The 20,513-nt window shown below is 46.2% G+C and overlaps 1 protein-coding gene across 4 annotated transcripts in view; it reads left to right on the top strand.

Annotated features, from left to right (window-relative positions):
• Positions 1-8,523, top strand: part of NR2F2 (nuclear receptor subfamily 2 group F member 2) — a 13,263-nt gene extending 4,740 nt beyond the window's left edge. The window contains exons 1-3 of one of the 4 annotated variants that reach the window (XM_076347987.1): positions 123-1,562; positions 3,327-3,875; positions 6,933-8,523. In XM_076347987.1, coding sequence (XP_076204102.1) covers positions 1,133-1,562; positions 3,327-3,875; positions 6,933-7,207 — 1,254 coding nt within the window. In that variant the 5' untranslated portion in view covers positions 123-1,132 and the 3' untranslated portion in view covers positions 7,208-8,523. Of the gene's footprint in view, positions 1-122; positions 1,563-3,326; positions 3,876-6,932 lie in introns of those variants that run through there. The other 3 variants (XM_076347988.1, XM_076347989.1, XM_076347990.1) reach the window with 3 other exon arrangements.
• Positions 8,524-20,513: the final 11,990 nt, after the last annotated feature.

Below are 20,513 nucleotides of genomic sequence, written 5' to 3' on the forward strand. Positions count from 1 at the left end.
GCGGCAGAAGCAGCATAAGGCAGCGCGGCGGCGGCGGCGGCGGCGGCGGCAGCGGCGGCAGCACCCGAGCGGCGGCGGCGGCGGGAGCGGCGGCGGGAGCGGCGGCGGCGGCGGCGGCGGCGGGGACACGGCGCGGCGGGAGCGGCGAACCGGCTGAGCGGGGCAGAGCAGAGCGGAGCGCGGCGCGGCGGGGACGGAGAGGAGGAACAAATAAACAATCACAATAACAATAATTAATAATAATAACAATAATAATAATAAAAAAAAGCGAGGAGAGGAGGAGGAAAAAAACCAAACAGCCAGCCCCCCCACCCCCGAGCCAAAAAGAGGGAGAGAGAGAGAGAAAGAGAGCAGCGCCCGGGCGGAGCGGCGGAGAGGAAGAATTAAAGCGAGCGAAGGAGGGAGGAGAGACAGAGGAGAGAGAGAGAGAGGAGGAAAGAGGAGGAGGAGGAGGAAAAAAAAAAAAAAGCCCACAAAAACAAAGCGATCGCAGTTGATGTTGCTGCTGCAAGCTGGACTTCCAAAAACTACGGCGAGACCGTCCGCTCTCCGCGCCGAGAAAAGTCTCCTCAGCTGTGCGTGTTTTTTTCCGCTGTGTGTGTAATCTTTAACCTTTTATTCATTCTTATTTTGATGGCTTTCCTGAATGGCTGACTGCGAGCTTCCCTGGACCTGGCCCCCAGACACCCGCCTCTCCTCCTTCAACTACTCTGCTGCAGATCAGCTCTAAGAGAGAGAGAGGGAGATCTTTGAAGAGATTTTTTTTTTTTCCTCCTCTCTCTCTCTCTCTCTCCCCCTCTCTCCCCCACCCCCACCACCCCTTTACTTTGCTCTCCTGGAGCCCAGACAATCGACTCGCAACTCGCCCCCCCGCACACACACCTCCATCGCCCCGTGCTTCTGCACCTTCGCCGGTACCGGGAGATCCCCCCCACCCCGACCCTCCTAAAAAAAAAAAAAAAAAAAAAAAAAAAGGGGGGGGGGCAAAACAACAAAAGAGAGAGGGGGAAAGAGAGAGAGAGAGAGGGGAGGAGGAAAAAAAAGACTGCTGCAAAGCTGATCTGAAAAGCAAAGCAAACAAACTTTGAAAATAAAGGGGGAACAGGAAGTTTGGCAACGGTGTCCAATAGATATGGCAATGGTAGTCGGTGCGTGGCGAGACCCCCAGGACGATGTGCCCGGAGCTCAGGGAACGCAGCCTTCACAAGCCCCGCCGGTGCAGGGACCTCCGGCCGGGGCCCCGCACACCCCACAGACCCCGGGGCCCGGGGGCCCTCCCAGTACGCCAGCCCAGACCAACCCGCCAAGCCAGCAGAACCAAGGAGACAAACAGCAGCAGCAGCAGCACATTGAATGTGTGGTTTGTGGGGACAAGTCTAGTGGCAAACATTATGGCCAGTTTACCTGCGAGGGTTGCAAGAGTTTCTTCAAGCGGAGTGTAAGGAGGAATCTCAGCTACACTTGTCGTGCCAACAGGAACTGTCCCATTGACCAGCACCACCGCAATCAGTGTCAGTACTGCCGCCTCAAAAAATGCCTCAAAGTTGGCATGAGACGGGAAGGTATTGGGATTTCATTTGTTTTGCAATTTTTTTCACTCGCTGCGTTTTGGGGTTTGTTTTGTGGTTTGTTTTTTTTTTTTTTTTAATTATTATTATTTTTAACCTCCCTCCCCAAACCCCAAACCCAACCAGAACCTTTCCTCCCCCTGCTCCCTCCCACCCCCCGAATAAACAGACAGAAACTTTCTCGTAGTGAAAGAAAGAGGTGTTGGAGAGGGTGGGCAGGGGAGGCAGGGGCTCTTGCATGCTTTCTCCTGCACTCGTAATTGATTTGTGTTTGTTTTGATTTTGCTGATGGAGGTTTATTGGAAGTGGATTTTTAGTTTCACGCTGCTTAGGAGCGAGATGATTATTCTGACGTGTGGTTACTTTTCCTTCATGTTTCCTCCTGCATGTTCAGCGTTACCCCCCGTCCCCCGAGCAGCCCTGTGTGTCTCTCTGCCTGTGTGTACACACACACGGAGCCTCACGAGATGCACACGCACACATATATATATCCCCCAGCACCCTGCCTTAGATTGCAATTTTACACAGGCGGTTCAAATTACTATTACAATGGGACTCACCCTACTGAGGCTCTACAGCACTCCACTGTGGATTCCCAGCCGGATTTTTCCTCCTTTGAAAATATATAGACACTCACACATCCGCGCGTGTGTGTGTGTGTGTGTGTGTGTGTGTATATTGCCGTGTGCCTGCCTTTCCTGATTGTTATTATCTCACTTTTCTCTTCTTCCTCTTATTTTCGTGTCCCTCCGGGAGAGGCAGGAGGGGGTAGAAGGGACGGGCGGGGGGAAGGAGCAGCCCAGAAGTAAGTGTGGGGTGCTCGGGTCTCTGCAAGTCGAGTCTTTGTGATATAAAATTAGACGAGAAATGTGAGCCTGCAGTTTTCCAGTGCGTGCTCTGTGTCTGGACGCTGCTATGTAGGTTAAGGGTTAGGGGGCTTGGGACTTGCCGGGCTCCTCTCTTTGTGTTTCTGCAAGAGTAACTAACCTTGTAATGCGTGCGATAACAAATATAAATCAAGCATATTTTTAGGCGTTCTCCCTTCTTGCCGTCTCTCTGCCTCTGAGCCCTTTTTCTCTCTCCTTTTTCTCTCGCTGTCACCGTGTAAATTTATTAACAAAATGAAAGGCCCACTTTCCATGGGCAGCTGAGGAAGGTGCCTTTGGATAATGCCCCCAGCCTCGCCGGGGGACCTGCCGGGGACGTTGTGGGGTGATCTCGCCTCCTCTGATATTTTTTAGGGGGGGGGGGGGGGATATAATAACAGCAGCAACAATATATTCAGTGGGCGAGAAACGCGTGTGGGACCAGCGCCGGGGATTTTGAACTGAAGTGTTTCTTCCTTCTCCCCCGCTCCCTCCCCATCCCGTTCCCCCAGCCTCAAATCAATAAGCCGTTTTAGGTGTAATGAAGAAAAATACCCGGGCACACAAAGACGTATCCCGCATCTCTTGAAGGAGGGGTGGCGGTGGAAGGGGGGGGGGAAATAACTGAATTGTGGTGTGTTTTGGGAAGTGAGGATCTCGGGCTCCTTCGGGCAGCCCTGGCCGAGCGGACAGCATTGCTCAGCTTTTATTGTTGCTTTTGCTTGACCCGGGAACTGCGGAGCCTCAAAACCGGGTACGGGCTGAACTCTGGCTGGAAAAATGCATGTTCCCCCTTAAGCTGACTTGGTACGGTGTCACACACGCACGCACAAGCACACAAAGCAGGCTGTATTTGAATCGATGGTCGCAATTCAGATATTAATAGCTGTAGTTTCTTCTTTATTTACTGCAGCGGTCCAGAGGGGCAGAATGCCACCCACACAGCCAACTCATGGTCAGTTCGCCTTGACAAACGGGGACCCTCTCAACTGCCATTCCTACCTATCCGGATATATCTCCCTTCTTCTGAGAGCAGAGCCCTACCCCACCTCCCGCTTTGGCAGTCAGTGCATGCAACCCAACAACATCATGGGCATCGAGAACATTTGTGAACTGGCAGCTAGGATGCTCTTCAGCGCGGTGGAGTGGGCCAGGAATATCCCCTTCTTCCCAGACCTCCAGATCACAGACCAGGTGGCCCTCCTGAGGCTGACCTGGAGCGAGTTATTTGTCCTCAACGCTGCCCAGTGCTCCATGCCCCTCCACGTAGCTCCGCTCCTGGCAGCTGCTGGCCTCCACGCTTCGCCAATGTCTGCTGACCGAGTGGTCGCCTTTATGGACCACATACGAATCTTCCAAGAGCAAGTAGAAAAACTGAAAGCATTGCATGTCGACTCTGCAGAATATAGCTGTTTGAAGGCCATAGTCCTCTTCACCTCAGGTAGGCAGCAGTTCTTTGCTCTTCCTTTTTCCTTCCCCCGGCCCCCCTGAGAACTGTTTGCTCTTGCAAAGTGTTATTGCCTGCACCCCATCACTGCTCCCTGCCCCCCCGAGAACCAGCGTGGTCTCTTTCCTTTTAGGAAACGGTGCCCTGTGGTCTCCCCTTCAGGGCCTCGGATCTGAGCATCCCACCTTCGAGGGAGTGCAAAATTAAAAAACAAAAAACAAAAAACAAATAAAACACACACACACAAAAAGGCAACCAAAACACACCCCAACCCTAGTTGAATAATGCTGGGGATGGGGAAAGAGGGGGCTCGGGGAGAGGCACCCATTCGCCACAAGAGACTGCGCTTTTCCCATTGAAAATAATATTTTATTTAACAGTATAGCTCTGGGTTGTTGCATTTAATGACACGCATCCGAACAGCAGCAAAATCTGTTTGATGTTGTTAAATACAAGTCGTCCTATCAGTGAAACCACTTTAAAAAGAGGATCATTTTATGGGCAGCCAGGAAAGGAAAAAAGCCCTGCAGGATTAAAAATTGAATTAAAAAAAAAAAGTTAAATGTGCAAAGCTGAGTTTAAAATATGTTCCCTGCCATCCCATAAAATAAAATAAATCAACTTTCCAAAGAGCTGTCTCTGATTTAAACAGAATGTGGCAGCGAGCAGTTCTGTGTCATTTAAGCTAAGGGGGAAAGTTTGCATTTGTACCCAGCAGGAACTGCATAGTCCAAGGCGAGTAGCGGGTGCGAAAAGATCATTACCATAAGTAGACAGGGATAGTATGAAAAAGTAAGAGGAGACTGAAGCTGCCGCTCCGCAGTGTAATTCCGGGGTGGCACAACCATGCCTCTCCCGAGGAAAAGACCTCGAGGTGTTTCTTAGATAATCAAAGAGAGGGGGGGGGGAAATATGTGTCAACTTTTGCTGCCTAGAAATAGTGCATGAGTTATAAAGCAATAATTGAGTGCGTTGTGAAATCTAATTAGCTTGCACTAGAGTTTAACCTGGGTGAGTAATAAACCTGATATTAACTCTGGAGGCTAAATTTTTTTTTTTTTGAGGAAAAAAAAAAATCTGCTCGCTAATTTGTGCAATACGTTATCTCAGATTGCTAACTTTAAGGCTGCATCGGCAACCTAACGTGCTGGAGCCCTAGAAGTTTTGGGATTGAGTTTAAAAATACATATATTTCTTCTGTAACTCATTTGAAAGCTTGGGAAATTGGCCACGCGATAAACATATGAATGGAAGCAGGACCTGTAAAATAATTACTCATCGGAGTTTTTTAAAGCCTGATATCAGGAAACAGGAAAAAAAATGTAGTTTATGTGGGAAAAGAAGGGCTCACAATCCGTTCCTTGTTGTGTTAAAGGGGGTCTGGGGAACGAAGTCATTTTCTGGACTTTGTCCAGGTTCTGGGTCGTGACCTAAACTTCCTTTTATATATTATTGCTTTACACATTAAAAACTTCTCTTCTTTTTTTTTTTTCCTCCACCCCCCCCCCCCCAAATTACTCGTGCTAGAGTCCTAAGGTGATCAATGAGCAGGGCGCATCTAGCTACAGGGAGACGGGGGTCCCGCGTGGGAAGGGGTGTACGTGGGGTGCTTATGTTATTTTTCTATCGTTTTCTAGGATGCATTTTCCTCTCCCTCGCTCAAACGCTCAGCGAGGATCCCACACACGCTCACATCCCTTCCCAGCCCCTGGCCAGCTCACACCCACACCGAGGAGTTTATTTCCAATCCTGCCTTTTCTCCCAAATCACTTTTTTTTTTTTTTTTTTAGCCTTCTGAGAAAACAATCGTCCGATCCTGTCGTAACTGTTTAATTTATTACTATTTTCAAAATGTGAGGCCTGGCGTGTAAATTGCCTCCCAACTAGATAAACGTTTCTTGTTATCTGATTCTGGGGAAGATAGCCGCATGCAAAAAAATAGGGTGATGCATGCAGCTTCTGCAGCACCCCAATAACACTCCCTGATGTAAAGCAGACGCACGTAGATGCATATAATGTTTGCTGCAGCCTCTTTTAAGAGAAAAAAAAAAAAATCTGGGTTCTAATGACTCGCAGAATATGCATGTGTTAGCCCTGTGCCTAGGAAAGCCACAGGGAGGTCAGGTCACAACCTGTGCTCTTTCAGCACAGACGTCTCTGATTTAAAGGGAACTTATTGTATTTTAGCGTATCAGGAAAAAAAAGGGAAAAAAATGTCCAGACCCTATCAGGGAGTTTTCTTCTTGTAAGGGCCTTTAGGTTTAAAAAGAAGAAGAAGAGGAAAAAAAAGAGGGGGGAGTGGAGGGGGGGGAAGAAAGAAAGAGAAAAGAAAAGAGGGGGGAAAAGAAACAGCTCAAATGAACAGAGAGATCACAGTTTGCATGGCTGCCTCTGAATAGGCTAAACTGACAAGATCAGTTTTAAAGGGCCACTTAAATCAGTTTCAAAGACTGAAGAAAAACGCGTTGTCTTCTTTGGGGGAGAATCTGTTGCTGGATCCGGGGCGCCATTATCTTTGGCTGGGCCAGTTTTTTATTACTGTAAGGATTTCTAGCACTATTATTAATATTCCTTCTCGTCACATGGTTAGGCTCTCCCCAATTATTTTCTAAGGGGGGGGCGGGGGGGAGAAATAGTGGCTCCCTTTCCCCCCTTTTGACTCAAGCCTTCCCCGCCCCCCCAGCCTTTCCCCCTAAAAATATAGATACACGAAATTCCGCTTGGCCAGCACCTCCTCGTCAACCCCTCAAGTCTGCTGTGCCATTAGGAATCTCGGATCTTGGAGATTCTCAATCCTAAAGGAGACCCTCCAGAAGAGAGAGAAATACAAACACACACACATACACAGAAAGAGAGAGGTTGTCCCTTTTGGTAAAACCTACTTAAACTCTGGGGGGCGAGGTGATGGCGCACCATCTACACGTAATTCTAGCAATAAAAAAAGATCAAATTAAAAATTAAAAAAAAACCACAACTTTTTAATCTGATGATTGCTTTCTTTTTTTCTTTTCTTTCTTTTTTTTTTTTTTTTTTTAATACACTTTCTTCTAGATGCCTGTGGTCTCTCTGATGTAGCCCATGTTGAAAGTTTACAGGAGAAGTCACAGTGTGCTTTGGAAGAGTATGTTAGGAGCCAGTATCCCAACCAGCCAACACGATTCGGGAAGCTATTACTACGTCTCCCCTCCCTTCGCACTGTCTCCTCTTCTGTCATAGAGCAATTGTTTTTCGTCCGTTTGGTAGGTAAAACCCCCATAGAAACCCTAATCAGGGATATGTTACTGTCTGGCAGCAGTTTTAACTGGCCTTATATGTCCATTCAATAAAATATTCGAGAGAGGAAAAAAAAAATTAAAAAAAAAATTAAAAATTGAGAAGGGAGATGAAAGAGAGTGAAAGGAAAGCAAATGACATTTGGGTTCTGGTTGTTTCTTAAATTTCCTTCTGCTAAGAAAGGATGTAAAAGGATGTTACAAGTTTGCTAAGAGAAGACAGGAAAAAATTAATGGACTGTGAATTAAAAAAAGAGACTGTCAAATGAACTTTTACAGAATGCATTAAAAACTCCCGTGTCGTTCAGAAAAAAAAAACTTGCTACTTATCATTTTTTGTAAAAAATAAAAAAGAGAGAAAGAAAAAAGAAAGAAAGAAAAAAGAGAAAGAAGAAGAAAAGAAACGATGGTGGGATTTTTCTTTTTTCTTCTTTTTTTTCTTTTTTTGGGGTAAACTTTTTAAAAAAATCTCGCTTAAAGTGCATTTAAAGGAAATTTGGAGAAAATTAGCAGAACGGAAGAAAGTAAGTCTTTTTTTTCCAAATTATTAATTGTCCTATGTGTCTATGTACCTATAGCTGTTCTTTTTTGTATTTTTCTGGTTTCAAACCAGTTTATTCTGTGGTTCTATAATAATTTTTGATATAACCTTGGCTTCTTTAAAAAAAAAAAAACTGTGTATCCTTAAAATATATGTTCTGAAAGAATTAAAACTGAGTCCACGAAAGTATCATAGGAAGAAAGGAAAAGAGAAAAAAAAACCCTCAACAACACAATGATGGAAGCGCACTTAAGGTGGTGACCCAAAATCTAGCTTGAAGCTGAGAGAGCTATAATTATATAGACCCGAATGAACCACACGTGTCATATAACTACCCCCAAATCTAGGTTTTTTGGTATTTCGGACAGAAAATGAACTGTGGGGTTTTATTATAGGTAGAAGGAATTTGTGTCCAAGACACACTACGGTTTTGATTTAAAAAACAAACAAACAAGCAAAGTGAACTTTTGTAATTTGAATTGGGTTCCACATAGTTCATCATGAATTGTTATTAAACTCCTCTATCTGTTTGTATATTTGCAAGCCCTTTGTATTATAATAATTGTTGATATTTTCCCTTTTTAAAAAATACCATTGAAATCAGCATGACAAAATAACACTGTTGGCACTTATAGATAACGTGATTGATTCAGTATCTTAGAGTTTACAGTTTTGTGTTTAAAAAAACTGAAGGTTTTTTTTTTAAGTGCAACATTTCTGTATACTGTAAAAGTTATAATAACTGAACTGTTTGGTCGAGTCTTTGTGTGTTATATTCCAAGGAAAATTGAAAGTATTCAGAAATTAAAATATTATTTGATATCTGAAACTTGTTTGGCTGTCATAAATGTCTTTCAGAAACCGCATTACTTCTCTATAGTTTGCAGTCATTTAAGTCCATAGGCGATTGGTTTGTTTACTTGTCACAGTAAGTTTGTAGCAGATGTATTGTAGTGTATTTACCTGTTTAATTCCGGGATGGGGGTGGAGGACTTAAGTTCGTGGTTTATCTCTGGTTTTAGGAAGTACTATGCTGAAATGGTAAACCATCACCCCCCATTCGTCTAATCCTCCTGTTAATTAAAAATGGATTTTCTGGAAAAAAAAGGCCCTTATTTTTGTCACACTTAAGTGCCTGCGTAGGAAAGGTATTGTTGTGAAAAAGTATTAGAAATCTGGAGATCAGTATCTATTTTGTGATCAGAATGGGGCGAAAAATCTTTTGTAAATGTCTGACATAGGCGCACAAGATCATTCAAGCAAAGTAATAGCAGTATTGTAAATATAGGTCAGTTGTTTGCAATGAGTTTTCTTTAAGTATGTGATTTTTTATAATACTCCGTAGTTGCCATCTATCGTTGTCATTGAGAGGTCTTCAAATGGAGTGGCTTTAGCTTCTAGCACTGAGGAGTCGGTTTTTAATGTATATATACTCTCAAGCGGATTTTTTTTACCTTAGACTGTGAAAGCATGACCACAGGTCATCTCTATATTTTACATATGGGACATGTGTCTGTATGTATACCTGCATACATACATGCGTAGGCGTACATGCATCTTTCCTGTGTAGCTGCAGGGCCCTCTCTTGCAGTCCTCGCACAGGCACAGCTCCCACTGGTGCGGTGGGAACCCGCCTGGGCGAGTGGCATAGGGTCGGACACACCATTCGTGAATTTAGTGCTATCCCGAGCAGGCAAAAAAACCAAAATCTGAAGGGAGGCAAGATGATGTGGTTTTGCAAGGGTTGATATTTTGTTTTGTGTGCGTGCGTGTCATTCCCCCCCCCTCCCCCCCCGCCCCCCCCCCCGCCCTCCCCTTGGTCTATAGCAGATGCTTTGTATGTGAAAGCTTGCAATTTTGTTCTTGTCTGAGGCTTCCCCCTCTCCCTTTTTACCACACGTAACTACACCATGTTGTGGTTTCACGAAAAGGGAGAGAGGGAGGGAGAGAGATCATTCTGTAAAGTCGATTAAACCCTGATCTTTAGTGTGTTCCAGTTAGACACATCTGTACTGGGGCTGAGGGGTGTATGACTGTGAATTTGAGCAGAGTTTTACATCTGAATCATGGCTCCTTTTCTATAAATATATAAATATATATAAATATATAAATATACTATTATTGCAGGGGATTGCTGACCTCTAGATTTAGCTTTTTCTATTGCAAGTGCTATCCATGTGAGTGTGTGTGTGTGAAGTTTTTATGCTTACTAAGAACACAGGATCTTGACTTGTTTGTTTTGTGTTAGTTTATTGTAAACAACCATTTGTTGTAAATTGTTATTGGCATTAAATTATAATTTATGATTTTCAAATCCAAAACATTCTCTGCTTTTTATGTTTTAAAGCCTGTAAGCTATCTCTGTATTTATAAGTTTCTTGCAGCGAGCTTTGGTTCACAGAGAATAATAGTAAACAGAAAATGCACCAGGATTAAATAAAAACACACACACACACACGCACGCACACACACACACACACAAGCCCCATGTATATATGTTTGGAATGCTCAGAGGAGGATTTGTTTAGGGACTTCAGTTAGTTTTAAGTTTATAGCATTTAAAGAAAGTTTTTCTTTTCATGCTGAGTTAGAACAAAAGATGTCTCCAAAGATTGAATTGAACAAAAGAGGAGGGTTGGGATCGAGAAGCTTGTTCTATGTGGAATTGAGGAGATCTTTTTTTTTTTTTTTTTTAAGGAAAAAAAAAAAAAGCTGCTAAACATGGCGACTCTTTCCCTTTAAGTCTCTAATTTTTTTTTTTTTTTCCCTTGCGGTTCCCCCTTTCCCAACCCTCCCTTTTATTTTTTCTTTAACCTGGTCTTCGTTCGCTTTATTCCTTCCCCACCACCCCTGCCACCGGCGCGGGGACTGGCGGGGACAGACCCAAATGCGACCCGGAACGACAGCGAAAGCTGCAGAGCCGCCCGCGGTGCAAACCACATCTCGGGAAAGGTCTTCTTCGCATCCCCCCCCCCCCCCGCTCTTCCTCCTCCTTCTCCTCCTCTTCCCCCCCGCCGCCGCTCTCCCGGCGGGGTCGGGGGAGGTTTGGGAGAGCGGCGGCGGGGGATGGGGGGGGGTCGCCCGCGCTGTGCGTGCGCGGGGCGCGGAGGGGGCGCGGAGAGGAGGCGGCTCTCCCAAGTTCAGACAAAAGCGGAGGGCTGGGGCGAGAGGAGGCGCTTGGCGGGCGGTGCCAGCCCGCGTGTGGGGCTGGCGGGGCCGGGCAGCGCCCGCAGCCCGCGGGCTCGCCCGTGGGGCCGCGCCGCCGGCGGCCGGGGAAGGGGCGGGGGGGGGGGGGACGGGACGACGGCGGGGACGGCGGGTGGGTGGGAGGGGAGGGGGGCCGCGGAGCGCTGCGCGGCCGCGGGGGCGACGCGTGGGAAAGTCCGCCGCGGGGTCCGATGAGCTCAGCCAACATGGCGTCCCCGGCCCTGCTCGCTCGCTCCGCGCCGCGCGGAACCGGGGGGGGGGGGGGGCGGGGGGCCCGGCGTGCCCCCCCCTCCGCGCAGGGTCCCCGCGGCGGGGAGCGGTCGGGGGGCTGCCGGGCCGGCCGGCGGGAAGAGTTGCCGGGCCGTCGGCCGGGGCCGGCGGGCGTATCTTCCCCCGGAGCTCGTATCCCATCTGCATGTAAATGACCTGTGGAAGCATCTCCCCCGTGCGAGCGCGGCTCAATGGCCATTGAAGCGGAGTCAGACCTACCCCGGGGTGTTATATTTAGGGTTTGCGCCCGCAGAGACAGCGGGATCCTCGGGAAGGTGCCTTAAAAAGAAAAAAGCCAGGGGAACGAGGGGAAGGGGGGAAGAGGGAAGGAGAAAGGGGGATGTTTCGAGGCGCTCCGTAAACCGCCGCCGCTGATAGATAACGAGCGGGCTGTGGAAATGGAGACGGGTTTTATTATTTTTTTTTTTTATTTGTATTTTTTAATTAAAACTTTAGCGGGTCCTGGGGATCGTGCTCGCTTCGCTCTGCTTTGTAGAATGGAAAGAGATACACGGAGAAATGCAGGCCTTGTCAGGATTTATTGAAGTTGGGTTTAAAAAACGTGCTTCAGATGATTTTTCCCATTTTCTCAGATTTCAAAGGCTCCCCGCAGTGCGGCTGCCTAATTAATGGTGAAATTCAACTAAATCTAATTATGCAGTAATTTTAAAGCAGTTAGTCCTGGGCGCTGCTTTGTAATAGGAACCCAGTTTTAAAGTTTGCTTAATGTGTTGGTTTAGGGAGCTGGGGAGGAGAGGGGTGTAAGAGACAGGGCTGTGGGTTTGTTTTTTTTTCCTCCCCCCCCCCCCCTTGTTTTTTTCCTTTTGTAAAGCAAAGAAATGCAAAATATAACCCCGAAACACCCAGCGAAAGGCAAGGAGAGAGGCTGTGTTATCCATCGTATGTGATAGGGGTATTGAGTGAGAAGCACCAGCGAAAGTGTAAATAACACAGTAGTTAATAGGGACCATAAAGGTATTCCTGGCCTGCGGATTTCCAAGTGCCAAGCTGTTTTAGAGAGGATCTTGAATCCCGCGGTAATAAAGGGGCAACGGAGACACACAGCGTCTCTTCTTGGAAAATAGAAACCAGATTTCTGCTATTGAACATCTATTGTCATTAAGAGGAGAGGCTTGTGCTCACGAAGTTATAAATCTTATCACCCTTTTGATAACACAGTTGTAATCAGTTAGCATCGCATTCAAACCCAATTGTAAAACTGCCTAATTTAATATGTCATACATGTCATTAAAACTTTATTTTTCCCCCTTCTCTTTTTTTTCCCCCCTCTCTCTACCCATCCCCCCTAAGTAAAATGTCAACAGATCTGGCGTGGTAACGTGCAGCAGGGAGAGCTCGGGGTGGCTGTGCGGCTCGGGGGCCAGCCCGGTGCTATGCTGAAGAGGGTTTGCGTTCTTCCCATCTAGGTAATCGGAAGCGTTTATGTCATATTAGAAGGAGTTTAAGAAAAATAATAATAAAAATAGAGGGGGGTGGGAGACAAGGGAGAGGAAAATGAAATCCTTCTCCTCCCTTCACAATTGCAATCGCTCAATGAAGTTCTTTGAAAGAAACTTGTCTTATGATTAGCTAAGCAAACACATCTGCTTTCCTAGTTTGGGCTTAGCTAATTATCAAAACAAAGGGGCCGTTTCTTCTTCTACCTTGCTGGAAAGAAGATGTTATTTCAGGAGTCCCGTCCCTCCTCCCCCCCTCATCCACACACGCACACACAGCCCCTATCCCAGCCCTTCCCAGCGAAGCACCACGCTCGTTTTATTGGGATTACCGATGGGGAAATGAGTTTGCGCACTCCTCTTCCTAATGTTAAGCTTTATCATTACCTTCCTTGGAACAATATTTTCCCAACCAAATGTCCCTGCGGCAGGGCGGAGGGTGGAGGTGGGGTGGGAAGGGGAAGGGGGGAGGGGGAAGGTGGTTTTGAATTGCGGACCAACTTCGCAGCTATTTGAATCAAGCCTGCACTCGGTTGATTTTAGTTGACAGAGCGTGTGTTGAAGCTGAACTCTATAATTTGTACTTCTGTTCTTTTATTAGAGTTGGACAACGAACTAATGAGCTTTCCCCCAGCACAGTGTCACTTGTATTTATTTTCTTTTGGAAACTTTGAGATAGAAGGGAGTGTTCTTGGAAAAGGGCAGAGGTGAGGGGAAGGTTTCGCGTGGTTTGGGGGTTTTGGGTTTTTTTTTTTCTGGAGGTGCGGGGATCAACTCCGTGTTTGTGTGGATGCGCGTGTGTGTGTCACTGGTCTCCCCGCGAAAGGCGACCCACGGGGTGTTAGAGGAGGATAAGCTCCGAGCTAGATGTGAAATCCGGGCGATGCTGTCCTTGGCATGACTCGGATGGTGGGAAGGTAACGCAGAGGCGATCCTCGCAAGACACCCGAAAAAACCCCCCAAATAAATCACTGCTCCCAAGGCGGAGGCTCCGCGGTGCGGGCGCGCTGCGGTGCGGAGCGATGGGCGGTGAGCGGCGTTAACCCGAATTTGATCAGGTTTCTGCAGGAGCGGGTTAACTTTAGAAAAGCAAGAGGTGGCTTTAAACATGTACCTGAGAGACAGTGGAAGAAGGGATATTTTGAGAGAAACAGAAATGTTTAAAAAAATAATAAAAGAGAGAGAGAAAAAGCCCAAAGCAAGCATTTCCACACACAAAAAGAAGGGCGAAATGTTTATCACTACGTGCCCACCAACGCATGAAACTGCATACATTGCTCCGAGCCTGCTCGATCCCTGTGAGCCGTGAGATATTTTGAATTTTGATTCCAGTGTGTTTTCTTTGAACTGGGCCTTTCGGTTTATTAAGGCAGGAAGAGGAACTCAGCAACCCTCTTTGAAACACGCTTGGTTTAACTATTTTACACAAGTTTGCCCAGGTCCCTGGAGATTCTCCAGTTGAAGAAGATTGAAATTAGAGTTAAAAGCTGGCGGGGGGGGTGGAGGGCGAGTGTGAAAGAGGGTGATGAATCTATTGTAAATCCTCTCCTGTATTCTGATGTGTTGGTGAACGGAACAGAAATATGCGTCGCCTTGTTTGATTCATACGCACGCATCTGCATGTATGCGGGTGTATGTCATATACTCTCTATATGTATACATGCACACACATATATAGGCCACGATTAATATTCTGAGAAATGCAGGAGGAGAAGCTGGTATTTAGCGGCCGTACGGAAAGGCGCACGCTGACTGTTTCCCAGCAGCTTTACTCCCAAACTTTGCCTTTTCTTTTGTTTTCTTTTCTTTATTCTTTTTTTTCCCCCTTCTTGTAAATTGCTGTTAACGTGTGTCTTTATGTTCTGTCTATAACTAGGATGTAATCAGGCGCCCCATGTCTCTCTCTAAAAGCATTTAATAAATGTCTATTAAAGCGCTACAAATGTAAGATAAATTTAGTGGCGCTGCTGTCTCCCTGTATCCAAACGGTAATGATGGATTTATCAACAGGGATTCGCCTTCAGCGCAGTGAGAGAGATTTACTCAACAAATAAGTCGGAAAAGCACCCACCCAAATACAATCATTTATACGGAAACTGATTTCTTTACAGCACCACAGATTCGAGGGAACATACCGCTTGCTGCCTTTTTTTTTTTTTTGCTTTTTCTCCCCCCCCCCCCCCCCCCGTCCTCCTCTTATTTCCCCCCTTTTTAACATAATCAGTGGAGCTGGGAGCGTGTGTCTGTCTCTGTTTTGGGAGTGTTTGCCTGCTTATTGCTAGTGGAAGCTCCCAGACTCGATCAAACCCGGATCAATGCCTAATTTCTCAGCATCACCCTCTCTCTTCTCCCCCCCCCCTTCACTTATTTCTTTTCCTTCAGCCCCAAAATGTCGACGATATGTGCATTCGGTATCAAAAGTCGTCGAGTTTTGGAGTCCAAGATGGATGATAAAAGGGGGGGAAATTGTCCCCGAATTATCTGTGTGTCGCTTCCTAAATGCTCGCGAGCGGCTCTTAGGAGCCGCTTCGCCCCGGAGAGACGCTGCCTACCTCTGCTGAAATTTCTCTCTCCTTTTTCTTAGCCCTTGCTTTGAACCCTACCCATTAGCCTGTATGCGAATAAAAGGGATGAACTCAGAAAGAACCACCATTCATTGTTGAATTCAAGCACTGTAAAAAATTACTGAAATGCAGCCACATAGCGCCCTTAAGATTATTTCCCTTTCCTAGAAAGTAGCTCCTAACCTCAGATTTCTCCTCCCCCCCCCCCCCCCCCCCGGCCCTTCCCTGGTCTTATTTCCCCCCTTGACCACATCTTTCTCCGATTCGCCTTGGGAAAAAAAAAAAAAAATGCATGTGCTGATTTGATGGAGTCCTTTAAACAACGGGCATGCGAGAGCTGTATTCATTCTGAAACATTAACCCTATTTTCTGAATTTCCTTCCTTTCAAATAGCTGCTCGTATTTTACTATCCTGGATCCCCGATTTAAACATCCGCACTTCTAGGAGCTTGTTAGATACATCTATATTTTAATTTAATTTAATTTAATTTCGGTATTGTACTTAAAATAACAATAAATAAACCCGAGAACTTGTATTTTCCTTTGCAGAGAGTTTTTTATTCTTCTCTAGAAATTTCATTGAGATGTCTCTGTACTTTGTTTGTCAGTTATCTTTGTTCCTTTTAAATAAAGGGCTTTTAAATGGACTTATTGCTCCCAGCGTGGGTTCTTCTCTCTAAATGTTAGAAAATTGTGCCATCTACCCGCTATTCTAAGTACTGTCACACTCAGAGACCTCCAAGGACCTTCCAGCCCCAACTTCAATACAACTGTGTCAAAGGGTGCCTAGTAGCGAGAGGAGAAAGGTTTGCGTGGATTTTACAGATTTCCAGCCTGAATCGCTCTCTGAAGCGCCAAAATGATCTGCAAAGATGCAGTTGGCTTCCTTTGATGGCTGGCTCTCCGGCCCCAGCTCCAACCCAAGCCTTTGCAGGGACTAATGAAGCCTCCCTGCCTTAGCTACATTGCACTTTCTCTCCAGTGCATAGTTTTCCTGCTAATTTTAGACACGAAAAGTGTGGGTGTGCGGGGAAAGGGGGGGGGGGGGGGGGGGAGGCAGCGAGTCTTCTGTTGGTTTTTTTTTTTTTTTAAGAGAAATAGTCAGTTATTTATAGCCATGGCCTCTAATGATGAAAATATATTGTTGTTAATTCAAAAAAAAAAAGTTCGCTTTTCGAGGTTGATCCTGGCTGATTAGCTAGGGATGCTGCTGGCTGAGTTTCCAAGTGAGGGATGAGGAAAACAGAGATGTATATAAACTTTACAGGCCTTTTTATCTCCACCTATCTTACTTTGCACGGTAACCCAGTTCCACCCCCTTAGCCGGACTGGAACATTAGTGTTCAGGTTTAAAATTAGATTTCGAAGTCTTTCTTGCTCGTGGGTAAGTAGAAATAGTTGGGAGAGTGTCTTAATTTTATTTTTTTTTTACTTTTTCCCCTAAAAAATAAAATCAGAAGTGCCTTCTAAATCAGTTAAAACGGATTAACAGTTTCCAAGTTTATGGTGTAGTTACATGTCTTCGAAATTATTTTTGCACCCCTTAGGAGTATCAGGAGAGAATTGCGAGTGCCGGCTGACTATTATGGGTGGGGGAAAAAACAGTGATACGCTTTATGACTTTTATGACTTGTTTCACACTGCTCGAGAAATGGAGTTTTAAGCAACATACAATTAAAACTATATTGCTCTTTGGATAAATTCCAAGAAACTCCAGAATCAATTAGTTTAGATCCTTGGATACTTGTTGCTAAAAAAAAAAAAAATAAATCGAAGTGTAAAAACGGCCAGCCAAGGACAGCTCTGCTCCAGATGTAATTTTTTAAGTCCCTGCTATATAGACCAGACAGGCTGCACAGACTCGCTTCTCCGATTTCTCAGTTTGCATTTACTCCTGTCGGAATATCCAGGCATCACAGAATCATTTTTCTCTCCTTTTTTCCGTGCGTTCCCCGGTTCGTTCCCTTTCGGGCTCTTCGGGCAGCTCCGCGGTTTGCTTCCCCCCCCCCCCCCCCGGGTTGATTCTTCCCAGTGTCTTTTTAACTGTTCCGGTGATTATTCCTGTTTGTCAGGTACCAGGGTTAAAACTTTATCCTTCGCTTCCCGCAAACTACCGCCCCGCAGGCGAAGCCAGATTCAGCCACTCTTAATTCCCAGGTTTAAAGATAATCCTAATTTTGAAAGCGGCTTCACCAGCCGCTCTCTTCCCTCGATTACAAACTGGTCAATCACCTCAAGTGCGGTCTTCCCCCCTTCCCCGTTTTTTTGTTCCTTGCCCCAGAGCCTTTTCCACACCACATGTCTCGGAGCTGCCGTTCGCCGTGGGAGTGGGGCTGCTCCCCACTCGCTGCAGCCGCAGGGCTGTGGCGTTGGTCGGCTCCGCTCCGGGCATCCCAAGTCATCCCACCGCCCTCCATTTCTTCCCTGGAGATCATTGTCTGTCCCTATTCTCTGCAACGTTTATTTTACTGGAGAAGAAAGTCATCCCCGCCTGTAGATGTAATGGAGTCCACTCGCGGGTTTTCCTTCCTACATAATCTAATCTCAGCCAAGAAGTTTCTGCCTTAACTCCTGCAACATTACTAATTAAGGACCCCTGGAAATTAACTGTACGGTGACCTAAAATGTCATCCTCTCGGCTGACAGTTACACTTAGCCTTGAAAAGAAACTTTAAAAAAAAAGGGGGGGGTGTCACAAAAGTATTATTATTATTATTATTATTATTATTATTATTATTATTACTACTACTACTACTACTACTACTACTACTATTATTACTACTACAACTCTGGGAGAAACATATGCGAAATATCTTGCGGGAAAAGCCTTAAAAGAGGCATTTGACATCCAGACTAGTTTTACATCGACTCTGAATGAAGCTCAAAGGAGGAGGGAGAGGAAGGGCTGCCATCCAGCAAAGTTCGCTGGACTTTATTCAGATAAAACTCGATCTTCCCCTCGCTGAAGCCAACGGCGAGCTTGTACAATAGGAGGCAGGTCAGAGCACATCACGCTGCCCGTATTGTCTCCTGAAACACGGGGAGAACCCCGCCACCTTCTTCAGCTGCCTTTTTAAAAAAAATATTTTTATTGTGATCCACGCCTGATAGACACCCCCTTCCCCGCTCGTATTTTGTACTTCCTCTTCCCTTTATAGGAGGATGATTCATTCCGCGCTGTCACTATTTCCAGTTTTGTGGGTTTACTGATGTCTTACTTAAAAAAAAAAAAAAAAAAAGTACACTATTCCTACCCCAAAGGTCTCATTAGCCTCCGCTGGCTGCTTTTAAGACAGCAGCTCGCTCTCTCTCCTCCAGCTGAATCTGTCCAACCCCTTCATCTTCTCATGTTTTATTTCGAGGTTTCACTGGAAAACATTAAATCCCAGAAAGGTCAGCTTCTCCCCGCTCTAATATCCCCGCAACCCGCTCGCAGCCCTGAGGTGCCGTCCCTCCTCCCGTTAGGAGCGGGGCTGCTGGAAGTTGGCAGCCCCCGGGAAGCGGCGGCGCTGCTGCCCCCCGCACCCCGCGCATCCCCCGCGGGGAGGCCGCTCCCCGCCCGCCCGGCGCCCCGGCCCCGCACCGTCCCCCGGGGCAGCCCCAGCCGGAGCCCCCGCACCCCGCCAGCGCTGCAGAGCCTGTAAACACCTTCCGCTCTTTATCTCCTAGCACGCTCTGGCGAGAGGATTATTGTTATTATTATTGTTATTGTTATTATTATTATTAGACGCGGTATTCAAATGGTCCCTGTTTGTCTTCGCCACCAGTGTGTTTCAGAGCGATTATCTCATATCTTCCCTACAGAAGTAAGCTATCCCTCAGCCCTGGGTCATGCATTGATCTCTCTGCAATGTAACAAACGGCCGGGTTAATTTTCCCTCATTACCATTTCCATAGCTCAGGCTCCACACACAGGACGGAGCCCTCCAGCCCGGAGCCCCGGCTGCCGCTGTGTGCGGCTCCCGGGCGGGCACACACGCACGCACACACACACACACACTGCATGTGTCATGACGGCACCCCAAAGCCTCACACCCCGCTTCAAGCACCCCTAGCAGCGTGGGGCGGGTTCGCTGCCTTTCTCTCCCCTGCCGTCACCTTGCCTGACCCCCCCTCTTTGTACAGATTTGGGGTTTTCTTTGGCGTTGTATTATTTTTTAAACGTTGTTCTGCTCGCTATAAATTAGAAGGATTTTTTTTTTCCTCACCCCGTTTACTTCTTAATCTTTTTTTTTTTTTTTTCTTGAGTCTTTTCATTCACTGGTTGCAAAAGAAAAGGGGGTTGGTCAACACCAAAATGGCAAAGTTCAGCTTGGAAAAAAAAAAAAAAAAAACCCTCCAGCTACCTACAAAGGGGCTCAGGGCTTTGTAATGGCAGAAAGAAACAAAAATGAAAAGAAAATTGCAGTTGAGGCTAAAGTGTGAGAGTGTGTTTGTGTGTATGTATATCTGTGTGTATTTTTAAAGGTTTCTTTGAACTGCCTTTGTGCTGACTAGGCAAAGCTCCTTGCCAATGCTAGTCACGGTTTAAGGAACTTTGAGTTAACCTCTTATATCGAATGAATCTTTTCATTTGGAAACCAATAAATCTCAATCTCTAGCCACCTTTTGTAGAACAGGCTGGGGCTTACCAAGGCAAGGCTGAAGCTTATAATAAAGAAGAGATAAAGTTTGCCAAAGTTGGGTTTTTTTTTTCCCCTTCCCCTTCTTCTTCTTCCTCTTCTTCTCTTGTAAATAAAAGTTTTGGAGATGGCAGCATTTGGAAGCAATCCGGAGAAGGACTTGGATCTATGCATTGTTTCACAGTAAGCCTATTTACTTAAATAGCGTCTTCAGGGATTCAAACACGAAAATGATTTATAGTTTTCCAACAAGTCATTATTTTGGTCAGTTGTTGAGGGTGGGGTTGCGGAGAAGGAGGGGGGTCCATACAGTCTAATAATCAATGTGTGTCTATGGAAAGTGAAAAGGGAGGGGTGGGGAGGGGAGGGTTCTGCAGATAAGTAGGGTTAACACTATAAACATTACAGACAATTGAGTTTTCCCATCTGAGCGGGAGTTGGGGAGAAAAGGGGTCTTCACATTTATCAGGCGTTGGAGAGAGCGTGTGCGGGTGAATGAGAGAGAGGGGGGGGAAATACATTTCTCAAATCAGTTTGGAGTCACTCCTTTGGTTTCTGACTTGCACTTTTGCATATTGGGTATCATTTCTTTGAAGTACTTTGAAATCCAGCGTCGCGTCTAATCTTTGGATGGGAGATGTGACCACGAGAATCAATGTTTTGATTTATTTTTCAGTACTTATTTCCTGTCTAGTCTCG

This window comes from Aptenodytes patagonicus, chromosome 10 (genome assembly GCF_965638725.1).
Source record: "Aptenodytes patagonicus chromosome 10, bAptPat1.pri.cur, whole genome shotgun sequence".
Lineage (NCBI taxonomy): Eukaryota > Metazoa > Chordata > Aves > Sphenisciformes > Spheniscidae > Aptenodytes > Aptenodytes patagonicus.